This window comes from Ictidomys tridecemlineatus, chromosome 10 (assembly GCF_052094955.1).
Source record: "Ictidomys tridecemlineatus isolate mIctTri1 chromosome 10, mIctTri1.hap1, whole genome shotgun sequence".
Lineage (NCBI taxonomy): Eukaryota > Metazoa > Chordata > Mammalia > Rodentia > Sciuridae > Ictidomys > Ictidomys tridecemlineatus.
This window is the reverse complement of record NC_135486.1, coordinates 104,816,770-104,839,270: the sequence shown is the minus strand read 5'-3', so window position 1 is coordinate 104,839,270 and position 22,501 is coordinate 104,816,770. Positions and strand designations below refer to the sequence as shown.

Here is a 22,501-nt window from a genome sequence, read left to right as displayed (position 1 = left end):
TACAGCAAAACATTCCAGGCAGAGACAATTCCCATCTTATTCAAAGTCCCCACAAAAGAGAACAAAAGAAGACTCTCCCTACTAATTCCGGGGTGATTACAAAATCTGTTTGCTCACATAGACAAAGACAGCGAGAGAAAGGAAAATTAATAGCAATCTCTCTAATAACTATATAGGCAAAGTGCTAAAACCATCCCAGCCATGGAATAGCACACGTGTGTGTAGACATGTACATTGGGTCCTAAGGGGCTTTATATATATATAACTGGGTCACAGTGTGATAAGACAATTATGGGAATATATAAAACCCTTTGTGTCCAAATCAAGTTGATCCCTGGACAGAAAGGGTGCTTCAACCTCAGGAAGCATATTGACACATTTCTCCATCAAAACAATAAAGGAGAAAGATCTTTGGCCAACTCAACAGGTGAAGGAAAGGCATTTTTTTAAAAAGTAGCGCACATCTATCCGTAATAAAACTGCTTGACAAAGCAAAACACGAGAACATCCCCTTAGCCACAGCCTCGGCCACCTTGTCGGGTGAACCTCTGGCAGAACACCCAGAATCTTCTTGAAACCTGACAGATTCTAGAGCCTGAAAAGAAAGGGTCTGGAATGACCAAGCGCTCTTGAAGAAGCAGATTCCTCTCCCTGGGTGATCGAGATTGTAAATCAATAGTCATGAAGGCCACGCGGCATTGACAGGGCGAGGCTAGATGTCACCCAGGTCATGGGGCAGTGTGGATGTGCTTGTGCACATGCTGTGTGGTCTTTAATGCAAAGGGAATAAAGGCCTGTGCATCAAGGGGTTCTGGAACAGTTGTTATCCCTAAATGGTGGAGGAAGGATGGGGCTATGGGTGGGATCTGAAATGTCCCCCAGTGTCTCGAAGTCTTCAACTTGGTGCTATTTGGAGGTGGTGGATCTTTAAGAGGTGGAGCCTAATGGGAGGTTTAGGTCATTGGGGGCATATCCTCAAAAGGGATGTTGGGACCCCAACCCTACTCTCTCTCTCTCTCTCTCTCTCTCTCTCTCTCTCTCTCTCTCTCTCTCTCTCTCTCTCTCTTCCCAGGGACCACGAAGTGAATTTTGCTCCACCATGTGCTCCCATCCTGATGTCCTGCCTTACCACAGGTCCAAAGTAACTGCTCAGTTAACCATGGTCTGAAGTCTTCCGAATCATGATCCCACAAAAACCTTTCCTCAGGTTTTGATCATCTCAGGTATCTTGCTACAGTATTGGAAAACTGACAAACACAACGGCATTCAATAATTGACTTCATACCAAAAACAGAAACGAAGGCACAAAACGGAGATATGAAAAGCACAAAGCACAAAAAGTGCACCGTGACACTACAGACACACCAAAGAGAGAAATAAACATGTTGAAAATGTTAAAAACAAGAGTAAAAATTCCTACCCACCAAAGGCCAATGTCAAGAAGGCAAAGCAGGGCTGGGGTTGTGGCTCAGGGGTAGAGCACTTGCCTGGCATGTGGGAGGCACTGGGTTCGATCCTCAGCACCACATAAAAATAAATAAATAAATAAAATGTAAAAACAGAAGAAGAAGAAAAGAAGGTAAAACAAAGTTCATGCACAGATGATCTTCACAATGCATGCAATTGAAGAAAAAAATGGCAGGAAAACAGACAAATAGCGTGGGACAGCTTCTCACAGCCCAGAACGCTCCGTCCCCTCAGCACCCAGGGAATGTGAGTGCAAATGTAGGTGGGCACCCATCTGCACATGCCACGGGCAGACACAATCACGTGGGGCCGTGCCAAGTCCCAGCAAGGAGGGGGTGGCAGACACGCTCCTGCTCTGAAGGCCCTTTCAAGGGGGCGCCAGGATGCAACTTGGACCAGTGGTTTCATCCCCTTGGGTACAAACCTGAGAAACGCCCACATCGAGCCAGGACTCGGGTCGAAAAGGGCCCCAACAGCACCTTGCCCAGGAGCAGAAGTGCCTCCGTGTTCATTAACAGATGAATGAACCAATATACTGACGTATATTCACACAGCGGACCACAACGTAGACTTGCTGACACCGTGTTTATGTCTAAATAATCAAAAATAAACCCCATTGAGGGGTGCCTAAGACTTAAGTAGTCCAGCTGTAGGAATAGCAATATTGTGACAGTAAGAATTAGGGTGAGCCCGGTGCCTTGGCACACACCTATAATCCCAGCAACTCTGGAGGCTGAAACAGGCGGATCACAAGTCCAAAGCCAGCCCCAGCAACTTAGCATAAACCCTCTCTCTAAATAAAAAACTAAAAAGGGCTGGGGCTGTGGCTCAGTGGTTAAGCACCCCGGGGCTCAATCCCTGGTACAAAAAAAAAAAATTAATAAAAATTTAAAAGAAAATAAAATTGAAAACAGAGTGTGAATTGCAAAGTATATTATTATGGTTTAGTAAATACAAACCAAATAAAAATTACAACTAGTATATTTTATTTTTATCTAGCAAAATAAAAATATTTTATTGATAATATTTTAGTATTTAATTTTCACCTAGTAAAACAAAAAGTATTTTACTAGATGTGCCTAATATTTTTAATGTGAAATTTATTCTTGATTATTAGGTTTTGTTCTAAAACTAAAGAACAAATTGAGACAGTAAAGAAGTTGCCCAAATGGCATCTTTGAAGATAATTTGGGTTTTATAAAAATTCACCTGTTTTTTGATGGGTAAAATTACATAAAGTTCAATTAAAGAAAATGCCTGCAGCTGCATTTCTTTTCTGACCATTTTGACTCTCTGTTGCATTTCAGGCTTACAGAGGAGGGACTTGTTGGAGATTGGCATGGAATGTTCTGGTTGGCCAAACCTTGGACACGTGACCCCTGAAACACATGGGGAGATCTGTGTGGGAAGCGGAGGGCAGGAGGGGGGGCCAGGCGGACAGCACCACGGTGCCCCCCCATGCCCTTGGCGGTCCTGCACACTCCTGGTCACACCCCACCCCCCACCTCACCTCAGTTCAGCCTGGTGAAGCCCCATCAAGGAGTGAGACACCCAGTCTCCTGAGGACTCTTGGGGACCCATAATTCCTGGTGATTCCGAGTCACTCAGAGAAAGCTTGCCCACTTGAGAAGCAGGGTGCAGCCCCCACAAGAGTGTCAGGCTGGCCCCACTGAATGAAAGAGGGACTTCCTTTTGTTGGTCACTCACAGAGTAGGGGCGCCATGTGGCTTCCAATGTGCCTGACTCCAGTACTTTGCCCTGAGACGAGTTACTGCAGCTGTTCAAGAGAACGTGAACAGACGGGTGCGGTGGCTCAGGCCTGTGATCCCAGTGGCTCTGGAGGCTGAGGCAGGAGGATCTCAAGTTCAAAGCCAGCCTCAGCAATGGCGAGGCGCTAAGCAACCCAGTGAGACCCTGTCTCTAAATAAAATACAGAAGAGGGCTGGGGATGGGGCTCAGGGGTTGAGGGTCCCTGGGTTCAATCCCCTATAAACCCCACCCCCCAAATAAAAAGAACACCAACAGGGCACCCTGACCCTAGCGATGGGAAGTTGACACAGTTGGAGATGGCTGGAGGGGCTGTCCAGCCATGAGCCAAGACCCAGAAGCATAATTGCCCCTTGTCCCTGGGGCGGGGGGTCTCAGTTTCAGGCTGACTCCCAATTGTTGGTTCATACGGCGATCCCAGAGGAAGGGAGGCTCTTTCTGTCCCAGCTCCACACGTCAAACGTCATGAAGGAACCTAAGATCTTTCCTGGGTCATGCCTGGACAGTCACTGTGGCCAGGGGACCCTGAGTTTTCATTGATTTTCCTACTCGGCGGCAGGACACATGTCTGCCTTCTGGTGGGGATGGCTCCTCTGGGGACACTGGGAAGGGGAAGCCCTCAGCCCAGGAGAAAGGACAAGGGAAACGGTGGCTGGGCAGATGGCACTTGGCAGGGGCGTGCGCACGCGCAGCACACAGGGAAAAAAGAAAGGAGCGTTTCCCTCCCCGGGGGCATATAAAAAAAGACTTTGAATAAAAGGCGAGAGTTACGATGCTGCTGCACTGGAAGACTTAATATTGTAAAGATGTAATTTTCCTCCAAGTTTGTCTATAAATTCAAAGCCACCCCATACAAAAGCCCAGCAAGACTTCTGGAATGGGATACAGCGATTCTAATGTTCTTCTGGAAGGATGTATGGGAGAGAACAGCCAACAAAAATTTGAAAATATAAAAGAATAATGATCTCTGATAAGCTCACCCTATCAGATGTTAAATGCATCACCGGCAAAGCTAACTCCAAACGGCAGGGATCTGAACAGGGACAGATAGCAGATCAATGGGCAAGAGCTTGGGTCCCAGAGCTGGCGGGAGCGTGGATGAGGATTTAGTGTGTGTGTGGGAAGGGGTGGTTTCTAGACATGGGTCCAGGGAGACTGCTGCCCCTCCTGGCCAGTAACCAGGGTCAAGGCTTATGTGTGTTTTGGGGGCGAGTCTTATGCTAAGATGAAGAATAGGCCACACCCCAGAGGATCCCAGAATGTGCCCACTGCCCACTTGCGGGGCCCAGGAGAGCCCTTGCACACCACGCTCACGTCCCAGGATTTAATGCCCAGGCAGGGATCCGACGCATTCACAGAGGAGGCCTGGTACTTGGAGGCTTAGAAAAACAACATGTACTTAAATAAACACCAGACTTGGTTATGCCAGTGTGGCAGGGGATTGAGGTCCTCTGCAGTGGGCAAAGTCAGGAGGCTGCTCCAGGAACCAGGAGCCGGGGCTGCACCCCTGTCCTGCAGAGGGGCTTCCCCTGAGCCAGGGCCCTGGGTAGGGGACAGAGTCAGAAGGCAGCTCCCAGGAGCCAAATGGGGTGGTGGGATTTTGGAAATGCAGAGACCACGTGGAAGCCTTAGCCAGCAGGGTCCAGAAGGAAGCCGGGGGGGCCTGGCCTACAGGACAGGTTGCCCCTTGGGGCAGGAAGGGTGGGCAGCCACAGTGGTCCTTGGCCCACATGCCAGACCAGAGCCAGTTCTCAGAGCCAGATCTAAGTGAGAAGGAACAGGACCCCGTGATACCAAAGCAAGTTGTGCAGCCGGTGTTTCCCCTGCAGGTCCACAGAGGTGCCGTTGATGCTTTCCTGGGTCATAGTTCACTTTGGGATCTTTCAAGAGACCTGGGATCGAATCCAAGCCGATATCAACTGCCCGGAGCCACAGGGCCTCCTGGCCCCCCTGTCCACGTGGAGCATCGAGGCCAGGCCTGAGCAGGCCTTGACTGTCCTCGTTTGCTCAGGCTCTGTAGCAAGCAGCACAGACTTGGTGACCACAGAAATGTCTTCTTCATGTCCTGGAGGCCTGAGTCCCAGATCAAGGAGCAGCAGGTCAGGTGCCTCCTGAGGCTGCCCTCCATGGCTTCTCCCAGGACCATTCTCCGTGTCTGTGTCAATTTCTTTTTTTCAGAACCTCCGTCACATTGGATTAGGACCTCCCCCCCCCCACCGTGACCTCGTGTTACCTGTGCATGCTAGGCAAGTGCTGTACCCCTGAACTGCACCCCAGCCCTTCACTTTAAAGGCCCTGTCTGCAGCCGGGTCCAGTGGTGCACACCTGTAATCCCAGAGGCAAGTTCAAGGCCAGTCTCAGCAACTTAGTGAGACTCTGTCTCAAGATAAGAAATAATAAGGCCTGGGGATGTGGCTCTGTTGTTCATGTCCCTGGGTTCAACCCCCAGTACCACCACCAAAAAAAATAAAATAAAAAGGTTTGAGTGTAGCTCATGATAGATGTTTGCCTAGCATGCTTGAGGGCCTGCGTTCCCTTCCCAGTACCAGAAAGGGAAAAAAAGGGGGGGGGCTGTGTTATGGTTTGCATATGAGATGTCCCTCAAAGTCTCCTGTCAAAATACCTGAGATGACAAGACACACCAGGTAATGCAGGAATGTGAATTAATACACCAATATGGATTAACTGGGTGGTAACTCTAGGCAGGTGGAGAGTGGCTGGGGGAGGTGGGACCCTGGGGGCATGTCTTTGGGGTGTATGTTTGTTCCTTGGTGAGCAAGAGCTCCCTCTCTTTCCTTCCTGCCGTGTCCTGAGCTGCTTTCCTCCTCCACTCCCCTCTGCCATGATGCTCGGCATCACCTCGGCCCAGAGCTATGGAGTCGGCCAACCGTGGAGTGAATCTCTGAAGCTCTGAGCCAAAATAAACTCTCCCCCCCCCCTGCATTTTTCTTGACAGGTCTTTTGGCCACAGTGACAAAAAGCCGACTAGAACACGCTGTTTCCAAATACATTCTGAGGTGCTGCAGGGCAGGGCTTCAGGAGGTGAGTTTGGAAGGACCCAGCTCAGCCCCTAATGGCGGTCCACGTTTGTCTCCTCAGGGAACCAATAGTTCCTCCTCCTCCTCCTCGTGTCCCTGGGATGGACATTCTCAGTAACCGGATGGTCACACAGAGGTCCTTGACCAGGGGTAAGTGTTACTGAGGAAGCAGGAAGAGGATCCCGTAACCAAGACACCGATCACAAAGGCCACTATGGGGGTGGGGAGCTGCCATCCCCAAAGACCCACGGAGGCGGGGACAGTGGGGCCCTGTGATTCTCCCATGGGACTCACCACTCACAAGACCAGTGGGCTGTGGCCGAGGACAGCTCTAGTGGAGTGGAATCCCTGTTGGAACTGCTGTGTGACCTGCCTTTACCGGACAGACCAACAGCCTCCGCCTCACAGAACGCAGGGAGGAAGGTAAGAAGCCGTTCACTCCCCCTGGGATGGATGACTCCAGTTACTGTCTCGCCCCAGGGTGACCTTAGCCTGTCAGGGTGGTCAGCAGGGACTTGGTGGACCCCACAGAACATCCTGACATCAATGGACCTGAGAAGCAAGGAGTGGCGGGGACTTCTACAGAGATTCCCGGTGGCCGCGCCACAGCAGAGGGGCTGAGGCCTATGGTCTGGGGCTGCTGGGCTATTTCCTGCCAGGAGGAACACTGATGGCACCCGCTGCTTCTGCTGCCAGAAAGGAAGGGAGGTGAGGCTCGGCAGCCTTGAGGCGTGGATGGGCCCGGGGGACGCTTCTACCACAGGGTGTCATGGTTTGGATAGGAGGTGGCCCCCAAAGCTCCTGTGTTCATGTGGGAGGTGAGACGCACAAATCATGAGGGCCGTCACCTAATCACGGGATGAGCCCACTTGATGGATTAATAATTTGTTTTTTACACATTTTTTTATTGGTGCATCATAGTTGCACATATGGTGGGACTTGTTGCTACATTTTCATACATGCACCCAATATAGCAATAGAATCTGGCTGCTATCACTTCCCAGGATGGATTGATAATTTGAATGGACCAACTGGGAGGAGAATGACCAGAGGAAATAGGTTTCTGAGGTCTTTGGGTTTATATTTTGTCCCTGCTCCTTGTGCATGTGTTTCCTCTCCCTCCCCCCCACCCCTCTCTCTCTCTCTCTCTCTCTCTCTCTCTCTCTCTCTCTCTCTCTGTTTCCCAGCTGCTGTGAACTCAGTAGCTTATGCCAAGCTGAAAGCTTGGAGGCGCTGGTGGCAGGTGGGCACACTGTGCAGGACACAAGGCCGTCCCAAGGCAGGCAGCACAGCGCTGGAGCGAGGCCACACTGTGGCGGAGAACGATGTACAAATTCCCAAAGGCAGCCTCTGGCTGGGCCAGGCCTGGTAGGCCCCGCTTCTTCTCCCTGTGGGAGGTGGTGGCTCTATTGTAGAAAGAGCTGCCACCAGGAGCCAGTGACGAGAAACCCACTGAGCCCGGAGATGGTGTCGACCCAGCAGCAGCCCGTCCAGCCCAACGTGGAGCTGACCGAGGACAGTGCTGAGGGGACCCCGCAGGTGGACTTGGACTCCACACAGTGGCAGATGATGTAGCTGGTTGGGTGGGAGTGGAAGGGACAAGGTTGGAAGACTGGGGACACAGATCTTTGGAAGAGGCACAGATGGACGGATGGCAGTAGACACCGCGTGTCCATATCACATGTCAGCACCTACCAGAGCCTCTGACACAGACAAGGGACACCAGGCCAGGGACACAACCGTATCCTCGGTCACCCTATGCAGGCTCTGGTGGCAGGAAACGAGACCCCTTTATGAAGCTAACTGAGCTTCTGCAGACCACTGGCAGGGACCATCTCAGACCAACCAACTTGGTGGCCAGCTAGTTACATGGGGCTCCTTCCACCCTGGGCTCCTCTGGACCAGGGCGGATCCATATTTGGGGTCTAGGTGGCCATTTTCCCAGCAGTGACTCACCAGCACCAAGTCCAGAGCTCACACGGTGGCTGACTCACCAACGGGGAAGCCCACGTAACCGTGCTGTGGGTGCAAGGAGGTGGGCCGGTGGCCTGCAGCCGGGGAGCCACGGATCCTGCCACAGCTCGCACCATCCAGCGCTGCCTGCCTGAGAGGGTGTGACGAGAGAGTGGCTGGTCATCTTGTGAAGATACAACAGGGACCTACTTGGCGACCACACACTGTGAGGAGGGGGGGTGTCCCCCAGTGTGTGGCAGGTACCCTAACACGACACCCATTGGACGGTGCCGCTGTCCCATAAAGAGAAGACAGAAGAGAAGCAGGGGAAGGCGGGGTGACCCACTACCTGTGACAGCTAGGGACACCCACAGGGGACATTTGCTTTCTGTCCTCACAGTGTAAGTCTCCAAAGGACAAAGATTCCTACTCCCTGATGCAAGCGCTTCCCCACAGGGACACACAAGGATCCCAGGAAATTTCAACTGTGCCCCCTGTTGACTTTGGATGCCTTTTACCAAGATAGAAAGAGACAAAGAAAGCTGTCACCATAGTGGCAAGAGTCATGGACAGTGATTGGCAATGGGAGGTGGGGTGGCTGGTGTACTATGGAGATAGGAGGAACAAGGGCACTCAGGTGACACGGGGGCATCTCAGTACTGCCATGCCCAGTTTCAACGTAAATGACACAGTGGGCAGCACGAGTCGGACAAGGCGTTCTGACGGGGCTCACCTCCCTAGGATGAGGGTCTGAATTACCCATCCGGTGAGCCACCTGGACCAGGGGAAGTGGCCAGATCTAAAGGAGGTAGTGGAGGGGGCGCTGTGAGCACCGGTTACATTGCGGGGTGTACCCCCACTGGGAACTAACGCCTCCTCCCCTGGGTGTTCTCAGATCGCCCCCAGGCACTCCGGTGGAGCTGGGTCGACTAGGGAAACCAGCGTCAGAAGCAAGTGCTCTGAGCGGTGGGAGGGCCATCTATACCCGAGGCCGCTGGCGCACACCCTGAGGCCCTGGGTCCTTCCCCCTCTGGGGTGCACACCTCCAAGACTCTGCTGCAAACACCACCCACAGCCTCCACTGGAGGACCAACCGTAGTGGACCCCCCACCCCCGCCTCTCATGGAGGTGTTTGAGACGTGTACTCTCCACCCTGGACCAGCTGGTGGTCAATGACCAACTAACAGCAGTATAGAAGCCCCCTTCCCTTGGCCTGAGGCAGGTCAGGCTCCGCCACAGCCCTTCTCCACTGATGTTCTGGACAAGAAAGTGATTTGAGGGACCCTTTTTCTCAGTCTCCCAGGGGTGGTTCCCAGAAGCACCCTTCTAGATGCCCGGGGGAGAAGATATTCATCACACACAGCACAAATCCTGGGCTACAGATCAGAAGGCTGCCTTGATTTCACTAGTTAAGAAGCAGAGGCACAGGCAACTCTCTTGTTTAGGAGCTTGGTCCCAAGAGAGGAAGAACCACAGAAATTTGAACTTAGGAATGTCTGGCATGACTGGAGGTGAGAATCCCATACTAAAAACAGAGATCAAGTGAAAGCTCTTACCAGAATCAATAAGATGCCCTTGCCTACTCGTATCCCAGATAGAGAAACTCAGCAAATTTGAGGAAATGTTTTTTTGGAGAAACTGTTCACATGTGAAAACTAACAGTTATGTCTCCATTAAAAACGCCCTACCAGCCAGGTGCAGTGGGAGGCTGAGGCAGGAGGATCAAGAGTTCAAAGCCAGTCTTAGCAATGATGAGGTGCTAAGCAACTCAGGGAGACCCTGTCTCTAAATAAAATACAAAATAGGGCTGGCGATGTGGCTCAGTGATGGAGTGCTCCTGAGTTCAATCCCTGATAACCATCCCCTTCAAAAAAAAAAAACCGACCCTGACAGATTATCTGTGTGGCTCCCAAATCAGCAAATCTTGCGTGGGCACAAGAGAGCCCAATGAGTGTCCTGAGACATTCCTTCAAAATATAAATGGAGACAAGACACACCAGACAGCTGAGAATTGTGGCAAATGGTAAAAACTAAAGTGAACAGGAAAATAACTCATTTTAAATTATAATCAAAATTACAACAAATATTTTCAGAGAGCTAAAAAAGATTTTGTTTTTCCAGTGCTACCAGTTAGGCTATCTGAACTGGTACAGATGGCCTGGTTGTTTACAGTTCACATTTTTGCCAGGTGGGCTGTAATTTTTTTGATTGGCCAATTCTATACTATCCCAGTCACTAAGGATTACGACTATTACTGGGCTTTTCTTTGCATGCTAAAAAAAGAAAAAAACTTTCAAAGAACATAAATTATACAGATATAAAAAAATCACTCATCATCTTAAAAACCTGAAAAAATTCCCATCTTGCATGAGAAAAGATAATCAATAGAAGCCAACACTGAGACGACTCAGATGTTGAAACCATCTGAGACATTCCAGAGCAGCATTCATCAAGAATGCTTCAACAAGCAATTACGAACACTCTTGAAACAAATAAAAAAATATAGAAAGTATCAAGTAAGAAATAGAAGGTATAAAGAAGAATCAAAAGAAAATGATAAACACTGAAAAATACAATAGCCAAAAATTTAAAATTCACTGAACAAACTGAATAGTAATTTGGAAAAAAAAATAGATAAGTCAGCAAACCTAAAGACAGTTTATAAAAATTACTCAATCTGGGCTAAGGATATAGCTCAGTTGGTAGAGGGCTTGCCTTGCATGCACAAGGCCCTGAGTTTAATATCCAGCACCACACACACACACACACACACAAAATTACTCAATCTGAACAATAGAGAAAAAAATAGGTAAAAATAACTCAATTTTAACAATAGAGAAAAGATAGACCTAGAGGTGACTTCTTAGAGATCCATGAAACAATAACAAAAGATCTAACATTTGCATCAACAGAGTCTCAGAAGGAGAAGACAGAGAGCATAGGATTGAAAAATGGCTAAAAATTTTAGATGTCAAAACATTTTCTAAATTTCATGAAAATTAATGCATAAATCTGCAGATTCAAAAAGCTGGGCACACTCTAAATTAAAACTAAAAAACTCATGTCAAGGCATATCATAATTAAACTGTTTCCCCAGTTCAAAAAAAAAAAAACCAAAATAATCAAACTTCTGAAAACTAAAGACAAAGAAATAATAGTGAGAGCAGCTAGAGAGAAATAACACATTCCTTACAGGGAAATAACAATTCAAATAACAGCAGAATTTTCATCTGAATTCATGGAAGACCGAGCAAGCATTTTCAACCCTGAGTTCTAGGTCAAGCAAAATTACCCTTCAGGGATGTGGGGGCAAAAAGACTCTCTCAGATGAAGGAAGCCTCCATCTTGGAAGGAAGGATTATTCTTAAATTCTTTAAAAGCTTTATTGGGCTGGGGCTGCAGCTCAGTGGTAGAGTGCTTCCTAGCTCGTGGGAGGTATCTGGGTTAGGTCCTTGGCACCACATATAAGACAAACTATTGTGTTACACGTATTACAATAGCTATAGCTGCCACCAAAAGCCAACAGTGAGATAAGCTCAAAGCACCATACATCAGTGACAACTGAGTTGTGAAAAATGTTCAAGGAAAGAAGGCAAGAAAAGGGAAACAGGAAGAAAAAACAGAGAGAATAGAAAACAAACATCTGGCTTAAATCCTAACATGTCAATAATTACTTTAAATTTTAAAGTTCCAAATATACTAATTAAAAGAGATTAACGGAGCAGACTTCAAAAATAAAAAAACAGGGTTCAGGAGGCTGAGGCAGGAGGATTGCAAATTCAAGACCAGCCTCAGCAACTTAGAGAGGTCCTCATCAACTTAGCAAGACCCTGTCTCAAAATTAAAAATTAAAAAAATAAAATAAAATAAAATAAAAAGGGCTGGGGATGGTTCAGGGGTTAAATGCCTCTGGATTTAATCTCTGGCACCAAATGTAAATAAATAAATAAATAAATAATCATCTTTCCTAGTTATTTATTTTTTGGGGGGGAGGTACTGGGGATTGAACCCAAGGGGTTTAGCCACTGAGCCACATCCCCAGCCCTTTTTTATTTAGAGTCAGGGTCTCACTGAGTTGCTTACAGCCTTACTAAGTTGCTGAGTCTGGCTTTGAACTTGCAATTCTCCTGCCTCGGCCTCCTGAGCCACTGGGATTGCAAGCGTGTGCCTATCACCATATCTAGCCCTCTTTCCCAATTATAGGTGACCTACAGGAAACTTATTTCACAGGCAGGTTGAAAATAAAAGAATTGTAAAATATAACCATGCAACCATTAATATTTTTAAAAGGCAGGCAACGGATGTATTAATACCAGATAATATAAACTTGAGAGCAAAGGAAATTATCAGGTACAAAAAGAGACATTACTCATAAGTGAATTGAGCAAGGTCAAAGCTACAGGATTAACACATAAAAGTCATTCCCACTTCTCTCTCCTAGCAATGAACACGAGGAAACCGAAATTAAAAACAGCCCAGTAATTGCACTCCTGAGCATTCAAGCCCAGAGGAGTGAATTCTAAATTCACCCAAAACCCTGCTCATGGATTTTCTTGCAGCTTTATCTGTAGTCGCCCCAACCTGGAAACAACCCAGGCATCCTTCAGTGGTGAAACCAACTGCTCCGTCCCTCCCAGTGCAAGAGTACTGAGCAATAAAAAGGAAGAAACTCTTGACACAAGCAACAGCCCCCAAGGGTCCCCCAAGGGACCTCTGCTTAGTGGGGGAAGCCCGAAAGGTTACTAGTGTGTGATGACTTTTCATAACAGAGCAGAGAAGTGAGAGTTGAGGGAAGGGGTGGTCAAGGAGCAGATCCAAGGGGAGTCTGAGATCTGTGTGGTGATGGGCCATTGTCCCCTCTGTATCTCAGTTGCAGTGATGATTACACATGTTCATGAGAGAGGTTTGCAAAGGAACATGCATGACACACACACACACACACACACACACACACACTCACACACACACACACACACACACACACACACACACATGCCTAGAAAAGCTATTGGAAACTGAAAGAGCCTGGTAGCCCAGGGAACAGAATTGTACCCTGTGCCAATCAACTTCTTGGTTTTGGTAGGGTACTATGCTTGTGTAAGAGGTTACCACTGGGGGACGCTGGGGAATTTTCTGTAACTCTGTTTCAAATTAAAAAATAAAGTCATCTCAGAAAGTGGAACAAAAAGGCAGGACAAGCCAGGCACGGTGGTGGCACACGCCTGTAATCCCAGCAGCTTGGGAGGCTGAGGCAGGAGGATCACAAGTTTGAGGTCAGCCTCAGCAACTTAGTTAGGTCCTAAGCAATGTAGTGAGGCCCTGACTCAAAATCAAAAAATAAAAAGGGCTGGGGATATGAGGATATGGCTCAGGGGGTAAGTGCCCCTGGGTTCAATCCTTGGTGCAGTTAAAAAAAAAAAAAGCAAGACATTGGAATGATTAGGAGCTGGCCATATGGCAGTGACCAGGAGAGCTCCAGGTCCCAAGCTGGCTCCAGTGGGGATCTCCTGTTGAGAAGGAGGAGCTGTCCCTGGTACCCTGCAAGGCCACACTCCTGTCTAGCATCGTTGGCACTCACTTCTGCACAGGGGTTTGCAGATGTCCATCTTCCTACACCACACCCCACTCCCCACCAAGGGGAGCCGAGGCACAGGGCTAGAGAGATCTGTGGTCACCATGGTCCTGAGTCGGCTGCATTTTTAGAGAAGCGCTCCAAGGGCAGATGCCAACATACTGCCATGATTGTCTCAGGGTGGTGAGACTGAGTGGTTTCCATTTTCTCCTTTGTGTTTGACTATTTCTAAAGTTTATGTAATAAAAGGATTGCTTTGGAGATAAGAGAAATCAATAAAAGTTATTATTCTTTAAAATGGGCGCCCAAAGCCCGACTCTGATCTCTTCACATTGCAAAGCGGGCCTGGAGCTTGGCCACGCCCACCTTCCTACGTGCCCTGCTGCCTGCCGGGTTCCCAGGCAGAGGGGGCAGGCATCACACTCTGGCCCTGTCCCTGCAGCCCCCTCTGGCACAAGCCCCTTCCCTGACTCCCAGCTCCCACCTCTGCTCTGTGGGCTCCTGCTTGTCCTTCAAGTCTGTAAGCAATTCCCTTCCCTAAGAAGCATCCCTGTCCCCAAAGGACGTGACAGCTCCTTCCGTGCCTCGCCTTTGCACACGGTGTCTGGGAGACATGCCCCCTTCCTAGGCCTGTGCTGGGCCTCCCCTTGGCCTCAGCTTCCCCTCGGCCTCAGCCTCTCCAGTACTGCTTGGCCCGCTCTCTGTGCCCTCCATGGCTGGACTCCCCACCTCCAGGTTCCCAGGCCATTTGGCCAGGGGGTCCAACAGGTGCAGGTTGGTGGCTGGAGAGGGCGGAGGGAGGGGAGCGAGGCAGGCAGGTGCCTCTTGCCCGGCCAGCTGGCTCTCTTCTCAGGTCCTCTCCAGGGCCCTGTGGCCTCTCTCTCCTTCCGTGTCTGCTTCCTCCCTTTGCCCCAGGGTGCCGTCAACATGGCTGCCACAGGCCGTGGTCCCTATACCCTTTCTGGAAATGGCCCTTTGCAGGGAAACCCCCTCGGTTTATTCTATTTGGGCGTCAGCACTCTCGTGGGCAGGGCACGAGAGTGCTCCCTCTCCCTGCTGCCTCGAGCATACCTGGTACACAGTAGGGGCTCTGTAACTGCATGCTGAGTGAATGGTTAAACCTCAGGAACAGCACCTCGGGTTTTCTGTTTCCATGCTCTGCAGCTTTTCTGAAGACAGAGAAGACCTGGGGTTTGGCCTCCTGCTTGGCCTCCCAGGTGCCCTGTTCTTACCCCACCCTGGTCCTGTCCAGGCCTGTGGCCCTGGGGCTGGGTTGTACACCCCTCCTGTGCCCCCCACAGAGCCTGGCACATAGTAGGTGCTTAATGAAAGTGTGTGCACTCCTGGATGCCTCATCAGCACCCTCTGACCTCCTCCAAGTGATGGCATGGTGACCGGGCACCAGGCAGGTGCCCAGTGTGGAGCCAGCTGCCAGCCCTGGTCCTCCTGGGAGGCTGGGCCGCTGGCTGGGCTTCCCACTGCCGAGGACCACACACCCTCCTGCCACTTCCCTCCTTTTCCTTATCTTCCCCCAGGCACCCACTGTCCCCTCGGTTCCGCTGGATGGCGGCTCTCCAGGCCATCCCTTCACACACCTGCACTACCTGGCCAGCTGCCGCACCTCTATTCTGTGTCTTTCTCCCTATAAATAGTGTATTTTATCTCTTCAGTGAAAAGGCCTAGCCACCTTCTTCTGTCCCATGACCAGGACTGTCACTGAGTGGCTGCATGACCTTGGGCAAGACAGACCCTTCTCTCTGGGCCTCCACCTGAAATTCCTTGATCCTCCCCTGCTCCTGACCTCACCACCTGGGTGTGGCCTCATCATCTTTAGCCATCGACAGGTCCTGGGCTCCCTCACCATTCTCTAGAGATGCTGCAGGAGGGTGCAGAGCCGCCCAGAGCTCGGGAGGTGCCACAGAGGTGGAAGTCTCTGCAGAGGCCTGACCTCTGGGCTGTGGGCTCAAACAGAGAATCCCGAGACATGCAGTGTCCTAGGGCATGGCTCATCTCAGAGGAGCTCAGTGTCAGAGTGCCTGTCGAGCCCACCCAGGTTGGAGGCCACCGAGATGTCTCAACACTAGGGACCATGCCAGGCCCACCTGGGTGCAGGGTGGGGCAGACCAGCCTAGATGCAGGCAGTGGGGCCCTGTCTGCAGCTCCGGGTCCCCCAGGGGTCAGAGATGGTCTCTGCGGCTGTGGGGGGGCTTCTACTCAGTCTAAGAAAGGTTCCTAAAGCTGGAAACAGCTACGAGAGATGGTGAACTCCGGCCGTCGTGAGGTTGCAAGCAGACGCCGCTTCTCCAGCCCCAGCCCTGCCTGCCCTCCCCACTCCCTGCATGAGGCTAGGGCCCAGATCTTTCTCCAAGGTCCACAGGCCTGCCTCCACCCTGTGGATCTGCCCTCGAGTCCTCAGGGTCCTGGTGCCTCCAGGACCCAGTCCAGCCCAAGCCTCCTGACTTACTGGGCCTTTGTCAGAAACTCAGATAGGGACCGGTTTACCCTGGATGGAGTGGGGTAGGGGTGGGTGCCCCGTGCCAGGGCCTTTAGGAAGAGCAGGGGAGGGGTCTCCCAGCTGGATAGGGGAACATGGTTGGGAGATGAGGCTCCTGGCCATCTGTGCTGATGCAGGTGGACTCAGGGCTGGAGGCCGGTCTTCATGTCTTGCTCAGCTCTGAGGGCAGGATGGGGGGTAACTGGTCTTGGCAGCAAGAAGTAGTGGTGTTAGCTTCAGGGAGGGACTTTCTCCCCTCTCCTCTAATGGTTCTAAATAAGCCCATGTTCCTCCCAGGTGGACTCTGGCCACTCATTCACTCAGCAGAGGCTCCACCAGAGCAGGCTGCCTGGAGACAGGGGTGTGGGTGAGTGGGGAGAAGGGGGTGGCAGGGCATGGTGGTGGGCTGAGGGCTGGCTCCAGTTCAGCATGGGATCCATCCAAAGAGGGGGCTCTGGCCATCGCAGGGCCCCCATGCAGACGCATCCCCCTCCTGTCTTGAGGTCACACTCCTGCAGACCCAGGCCCACTTACACTCCCTCAGCTGCGTGTGCACAGCCAGACACACAGGGCCCTGGAGCAGCCTAGGTACCCAGGAACTGCTGCACACCCTGGGCCCTGGCCCTGCTCACCCCCACTGCCACCTCTGAGCATTTGGCTGGTTCCTGTCCTGTCCATGCAGCTCTTGCCCCCAAAGCTGCTGGACTCTCCTCCACCAAGCTGGGCTGCCCAGCTCCCCCACAGGCAGCCCCCCACCATGGTCACCCTCTCCAGCTGCTGCTCCACCCCAAAACCAGCCCCGACCAAACATCAAAGAAGCCCCCAATCTTCCCCTGAATCGCAAGTAAAAACCCAGTACAAACAGGTATTTGGGTTTTTTTTTTCCTTTGCAGATATTTTTTTAGTAGACATAGTCATTTTTTGTTGTTGTTCTTTCTCATTTTACAGCAAACATTGCAAATATAGAAATATTTTTCTGTACAATGGAACGACTCGAGTATACACCAGGGACCGGGCTGGGGGTACACAGTGCTTCCCAGCCGAGCCCCTCCACCACCCGGCCCGTCCACAGGCACGGCCTCCACCTCCCCACCGAGTCCGCAGCTTCAGGACGGTCCTGGAGGCCGCTCCGCCTTGCATCTGTTCTGTCCCTCTGCGGTGGCCTCCGGAGGTGGCAACGAAGAGACGGGCTGGACAGAGAGTCCACAGAAGACCACAGACTGGGAGGTCTCGCGGGGGGGAGGGGTATGAGGCGACCATGTTGGCCACGCCCCCCCACGATAAGGGTTTTATCTTGTAAAGAATTTTACCTTTATTATTTTTTAAAAAAAAAAAGGAAGAAAAGAAAGAGAAAGAGGAAAAGGGAAAAGGCAGAGAAGAGTCAAAAGAGGAAAGATAATGAGAAAAAAAAATCCCCCACCCCCACCCCTAAGACACAGTTTTCCGAAGTCCCCGGTGTGCATGTGTGTGCGTGTGCCTCTGTGCGTGTGTGTATGGGTGCGTGTATGTGTGTGTGGTGTGTGCGTATGTGTGCATGTATGTGCGTGCGTGTGTGCATGTATGTGCGTGTGTGTGTGTGTGTGTGCGCACGCGCGCTGCCCCCTCGGTCTGCTGGCCAGCGCACCTCAGCGCAGGTGCTGCGCCTCAGGACACTGGCCTGTCCGGGCCTGGTTGACGGCCCCTCCCCGCGGTCCGCAGGGCCTGGCTCTGACCTTCCTGTGTTGTGCGCGTGCGTCGGGTTTCCCCGGTGAGAGTCTCTGAGTTACAAATAGCTGCGGTGGATCTTGTATCCTTTTTGGTCCAGTGGGCATCACGAGTTTCGGGGAGGGCTGGCGAGGCACGGGGTGCCCGGCCGAGGGCTCAGGACTTGTGCTGGGCGGAGACGCCCTTCCAGTAGTCCAGGATGTCATGCAGATCCTCGTCTTTGGCGAACTGGACCTTCTTGCGCAGGGCGTGGCCGGCGGCCATGAACTCCTCCTCGTCCTTGTGCCGCCGAGGCTCAGGTCTGAGCCGCCGGAGAAGAGGCTGCGACGCAGTCAGCCGACCACCATCCTCACTGTGACGTCCCGCGGCCAGCGTGCTGCGGGCAGAGGCCGAGAAGGGGCCGCATACGGCGACACCGCACTCGTACACCCGGCTCGCACCCGCCTTGCGTCCACCCAGGCCCTCGTGGGCGGGCGGGGGCGGGGGCGGTGCCGGGGGCTCGGCCGGGTGCGAGCCGGGGTACGAGTGCCGGTGCTCGCCGTACTGCCGGCCCTTCTCGGCCTCTGCCCGCAGCACGGCGGCCGCGGGCGTCACAGTGAGGATGGTGTCGGCTGCTGGTGAGCTCTTCTCGATGTACTTGGCCTCGGCGGCCTTGTGCACACCTGAGGCCTCGGCCCGGAAGGCCCTCGGGCTGCGTGTGGAGCCGCCACTGGAGGAGGTGCTGGCCCGCGGGGGCCCCGGCGCCGTCTCCACGCTGTGGTGCCGCTGCAGGCCGTGGCTGAAGGCGTCCTTGTACCTGGGCGACAGGAAGCTGTGCTTGCCGGCCAGCGGCTCGGACAGCAGCACCAGCTGCGGCTCGGCTGTGGACACAGCCCCGGACTTGACACCCTGGAAGGCGGTGGACTCGGACTTGAGCGCATCGATGCAGTTGTTGATGATCTGGTTGACTTTGTCCACCTCCTTGGCGATGGTGGAGATCTCAGCCACGGAGCTCTGGCTGTCCGGGCCCTGCCGGCCCAGCTCGCAGTCCCTGCGCTCCGGAGCCTCCCCCGTGCGCACCTCGATGTAGTTGCCCTTGCTGGCCTTGGGCGTCTCTCCGCTCTCCACCAGCTTATACTGCTCCACCTCGCCAGTGGCCGCGGGCAGGTACGGGATGCGGGTCACAGCCTCAGGGCCCAGCAGTGGGCCTTGGGATAGCGGAGCCAGGCCAGGCGCCTCCATCTCTGGCCCATACTTGAGCTCGATGATGGTCTTCTTCAGGCTGCCGGCAGCCGCCGCTGCCGCTGCCTTCTTGTGCTTTTCCTCCTGGCGCCTCCGCCTGCGCAGGCAGTAGTACACGGCACCCAGCACCAGCACCATGCCGAAGAGGCAGCCCAGGATGGTCATGATGTAGTGGGTGGCCGTGGAGGGGCTGGGCACCGGCCCAGGTGGGCTGGGCGGCTTGGGCAGGCAGATGGTGAGGCATGTGTGGTTGTGCTGGGTCCCGGAGCTGGTGGACACCACGCAGTAGGTGTAGTTGGTGAGCGTGTACAGGTTGGTCAGGCGGATCTCCTCCTGGGCCTGGGTCAGCTTGGACACGGTGGAGGGCTTGCTGTTGTTGTACTGCTCCAGCGTGTACATGCGGTTGAAGGGGCTGGGCAGCTGGACGGTGATGGTGGCCGAGTTCTGGGTCAGCTGCTTGACCTTGATGAGGGGACGGGCCTCGGCCTGGGTGGCCAGCGTGGCCACCAGGGGGGTGGTGCCGTCGCCGGAGAAGCATTCGTCGTAGGCACAGGGCGCGTCGCTGGGCTCGGGCGGTGGCGGTGGTGGCGGTGAGCGCCCCAGCTGTGAGCGACCTGGCACCAGGCGGGGCCCGATCACCTCGGCTGCAGCCCCATAGGAGTCCTCCGTGCAGACGGACTGCAGCTTGCTGAGGATGCTGCGCTGGCCCTGGCGGCCCTGGCCCAGCAGGTAGTAGCCGGAGTAGACGGGCGGCGACTCACACTGCATACGGTCATAGGTCTGCGTGGCGTTGGTGAAGGCGGCCAGCCAGCGCAGGAAGCCCAGCAGCTCACAGGAGCAGTAGAAGGGGTTGCTGTACAGCTCGCACACGGACAGCTTGGCCAGGCCCACGAAGGTGCCGCTGCTCAGCTGCTGGATGCGGTTCATGGACAGGTCGATGTTGACAATGTTGGGACACTCCCAGAAGGCGCTGGCCATGACCACCTCGATGAGGTTGGCCTGCAGGTACAGGTACTCCAGCTTGCTCAGGCCCCGCAGCATGCCCTCTGTGAGGTTGCGCAGCCGGTTGTAGCCCAGCTGCAGCACCTGCAGGTTGAACTGGGCCGAGAAGGCGCCGTCCTCGATGTAGCCGATCTCGTTCTTGGTGAGGTTGAGGTACGTGAGGTTGCCGAAGCGGCTCAGCGAGGCGTACTGAACGCTGCGGATGCGGTTCTCGTTGAGCCGCAGATCCACGATGGTGTTGTTGATCTGCTGCGGGATGGCCTCGTAGGGAGGCTGGTTCTGGCTGCAGATGGCCAGCCACACGAACCCCTTGTCACCCTCAATCAGCCAGCAGTCGCCGTGGGCCAGCCCTCCCGCGTGCAGCAGGGTGGCAGCCGCCACGCACACCCACAGCACACCCCACCCGCGACCGGCCATCGGGACCCTTGCGGAAGACCCTGCTCAGCCTACCCAAGGGGACCCGGTGGGGGGCTGGGCGGCAGCTCCCAGGGGGGAGACGGGGTGGGACGGGGAGTGGTCTGCACTCTCAGCCGTGTCCTGTCCCAAGCTGCATGGCCACGCGGCGCGAGTGCTGGGGAGGGGGGACACCTCCGTCACGGCCCGCGGCCCCTCGTAGTCTGCCCCAGGTCTGCGGTGACTACAGCCTCCTTCCCCATGGGCCTGCGTGTCCTGGCAGCTCTGCCTGGTGCCTCTGCTCCGTGGAAGTCCCTGCTGCAAGACAAAAGAGGAGAGAGAAGGTCACCGAGGCCCCCTGGACGGGCAGGACCTGAGTCCTGGCTCCCGAGAGCCTCTGCTGGAAAATGGGGCCAGAAGCTTCCTCAGGGCGCAGGGTGGGGGGCACGGGGCGGGGGCAGGAGGACCAAGAAAAACTGGGGCTCCTCCCGCCTCTGCCTCAGTTTCCTCATCTGCTGAGGGGATATGATGCCACCTGTGTGGCTGAGCTCCCAGGAACTGTGACTGTGTGCAGTCAGGATCCACGCGACCCACTCCCCACTGAGCATAGCCCTGGGTAGATGGGAAACTGAGGCCCAGAGATGAAGCAGAATCACCTGGCCAACAGGTGAAGGGGCTGCCCCAGTGGGGACATGTACGTGCCTGACTGACCTTGCTGGGCTCTGTGCCCTCCACTTGGGAGCTAAGATGCCACTTCTGCTTCGAGAGGGCCCAGCCACAGCACCCTCAGAGTCACCTGTAGGGGCCCAGTGCACCCTGCGGATGTCCTGAGCCCAGACAGAGGATCCTTCCGGAGCATGGCTCCTCTCAAGCTCCTTCAGAGACTGGTCCCGAGGTGCCTGGCCCAGCCACCAGCGGTCGGGGCTTGGTCTGAGCTCTCTGGCAAGTTATGCCCTCTCTGAGCCTCAGTTTCCCCAAAGGAGTCAGCTGGGAGGCCTCTGAGGCCACCAGCCCATCCCTGTGCCCTCTCCGTACCCCACCCCCACGTTGGTGGAGTCTGGCAACGAGATCTGGAAGGAAGGCGGGGAGCCCGCTCGGCCAAGAAGTCCCCGCACTCTGCAGCCCCCGCCCCCAGGCTTGGGAGGGACAACTCTGCAGTCCCAGGGCCTGAGCTGTCTCCCTCCACCCCCACCTTGTGGCTGGGCAAGAGTGTCCCCCCCGCCCTGCAGCCCATGAGCACAGGTGCCTCATCCGTCACCCAGTGTCTGCCGCAGCCGAGGGCTATCGGGGCTGCAGGCTGCGGGGAGCCTCACGGGGAGCAGGCCGGGGCTGAGGGTACCGAGGTGTGGGGGACCCTGCCACCCACCCAGCAGGACGACCTCCCTGCCCCCTCGTGTTTCCCCTGCAGGAGGGAGAAATGGGTTTGTGTTTGCTTGTTAATGTTTGGATTTACAGCCAGCCTCTGTCACCGCTCTCTGGCCTGGCGGGCAGCCAGCCGAGTGTATTTCACCGATATTGACGTCTGCAACTAGTCCGCACTGAGGCGCTTCAAATTAGGAGGAAAAAAAAAATATGATGATGTGAAATGGATTTTCCCCTCTTTGGAAACTTCATAAAGAACAATTTTGATCTGGCTCCTGGGAAGAGGCTATTTCTGATCTAAAGACGGGGAGAGATCAGAGGGGCTAGGGGCTGCGGAGGGGTCCGGGCAGGCCGAGGAGCTGACCCCAGGGCAGGGCCCAGCCAAGCCTGGACACCTGGGGTCAGGGATGGCTCAGCGGGATGGGGCCAAGCCCGGGAGCCTGCCAGGAGAGCCGCAGTGAGGCCCCCGCAGGACGCAGCTGGTCACGTAAAACCCAGTTGCAGGGGAGCTCTGTGACATCCAGGAAA

At 53.8% G+C, this 22,501-nt stretch overlaps 1 protein-coding gene across 5 annotated transcripts in view; it reads right to left on the bottom strand.

Annotated features, from left to right (window-relative positions):
* Nucleotides 1-17,159: 17,159 nt before the first annotated feature.
* The window catches only part of Elfn1 (extracellular leucine rich repeat and fibronectin type III domain containing 1), a 61,900-nt gene continuing 56,558 nt past the window's right edge, over nucleotides 17,160-22,501 (bottom strand). For all 5 annotated transcript variants that reach the window (XM_005339838.4, XM_040277324.2, XM_078023578.1 and 2 more), the window contains one exon: nucleotides 17,160-20,929. In XM_005339838.4, coding sequence (XP_005339895.2) covers nucleotides 18,152-20,635 — 2,484 coding nt within the window. In that variant the 5' untranslated portion in view covers nucleotides 20,636-20,929 and the 3' untranslated portion in view covers nucleotides 17,160-18,151. The remainder of the gene's footprint in view (nucleotides 20,930-22,501) is intronic.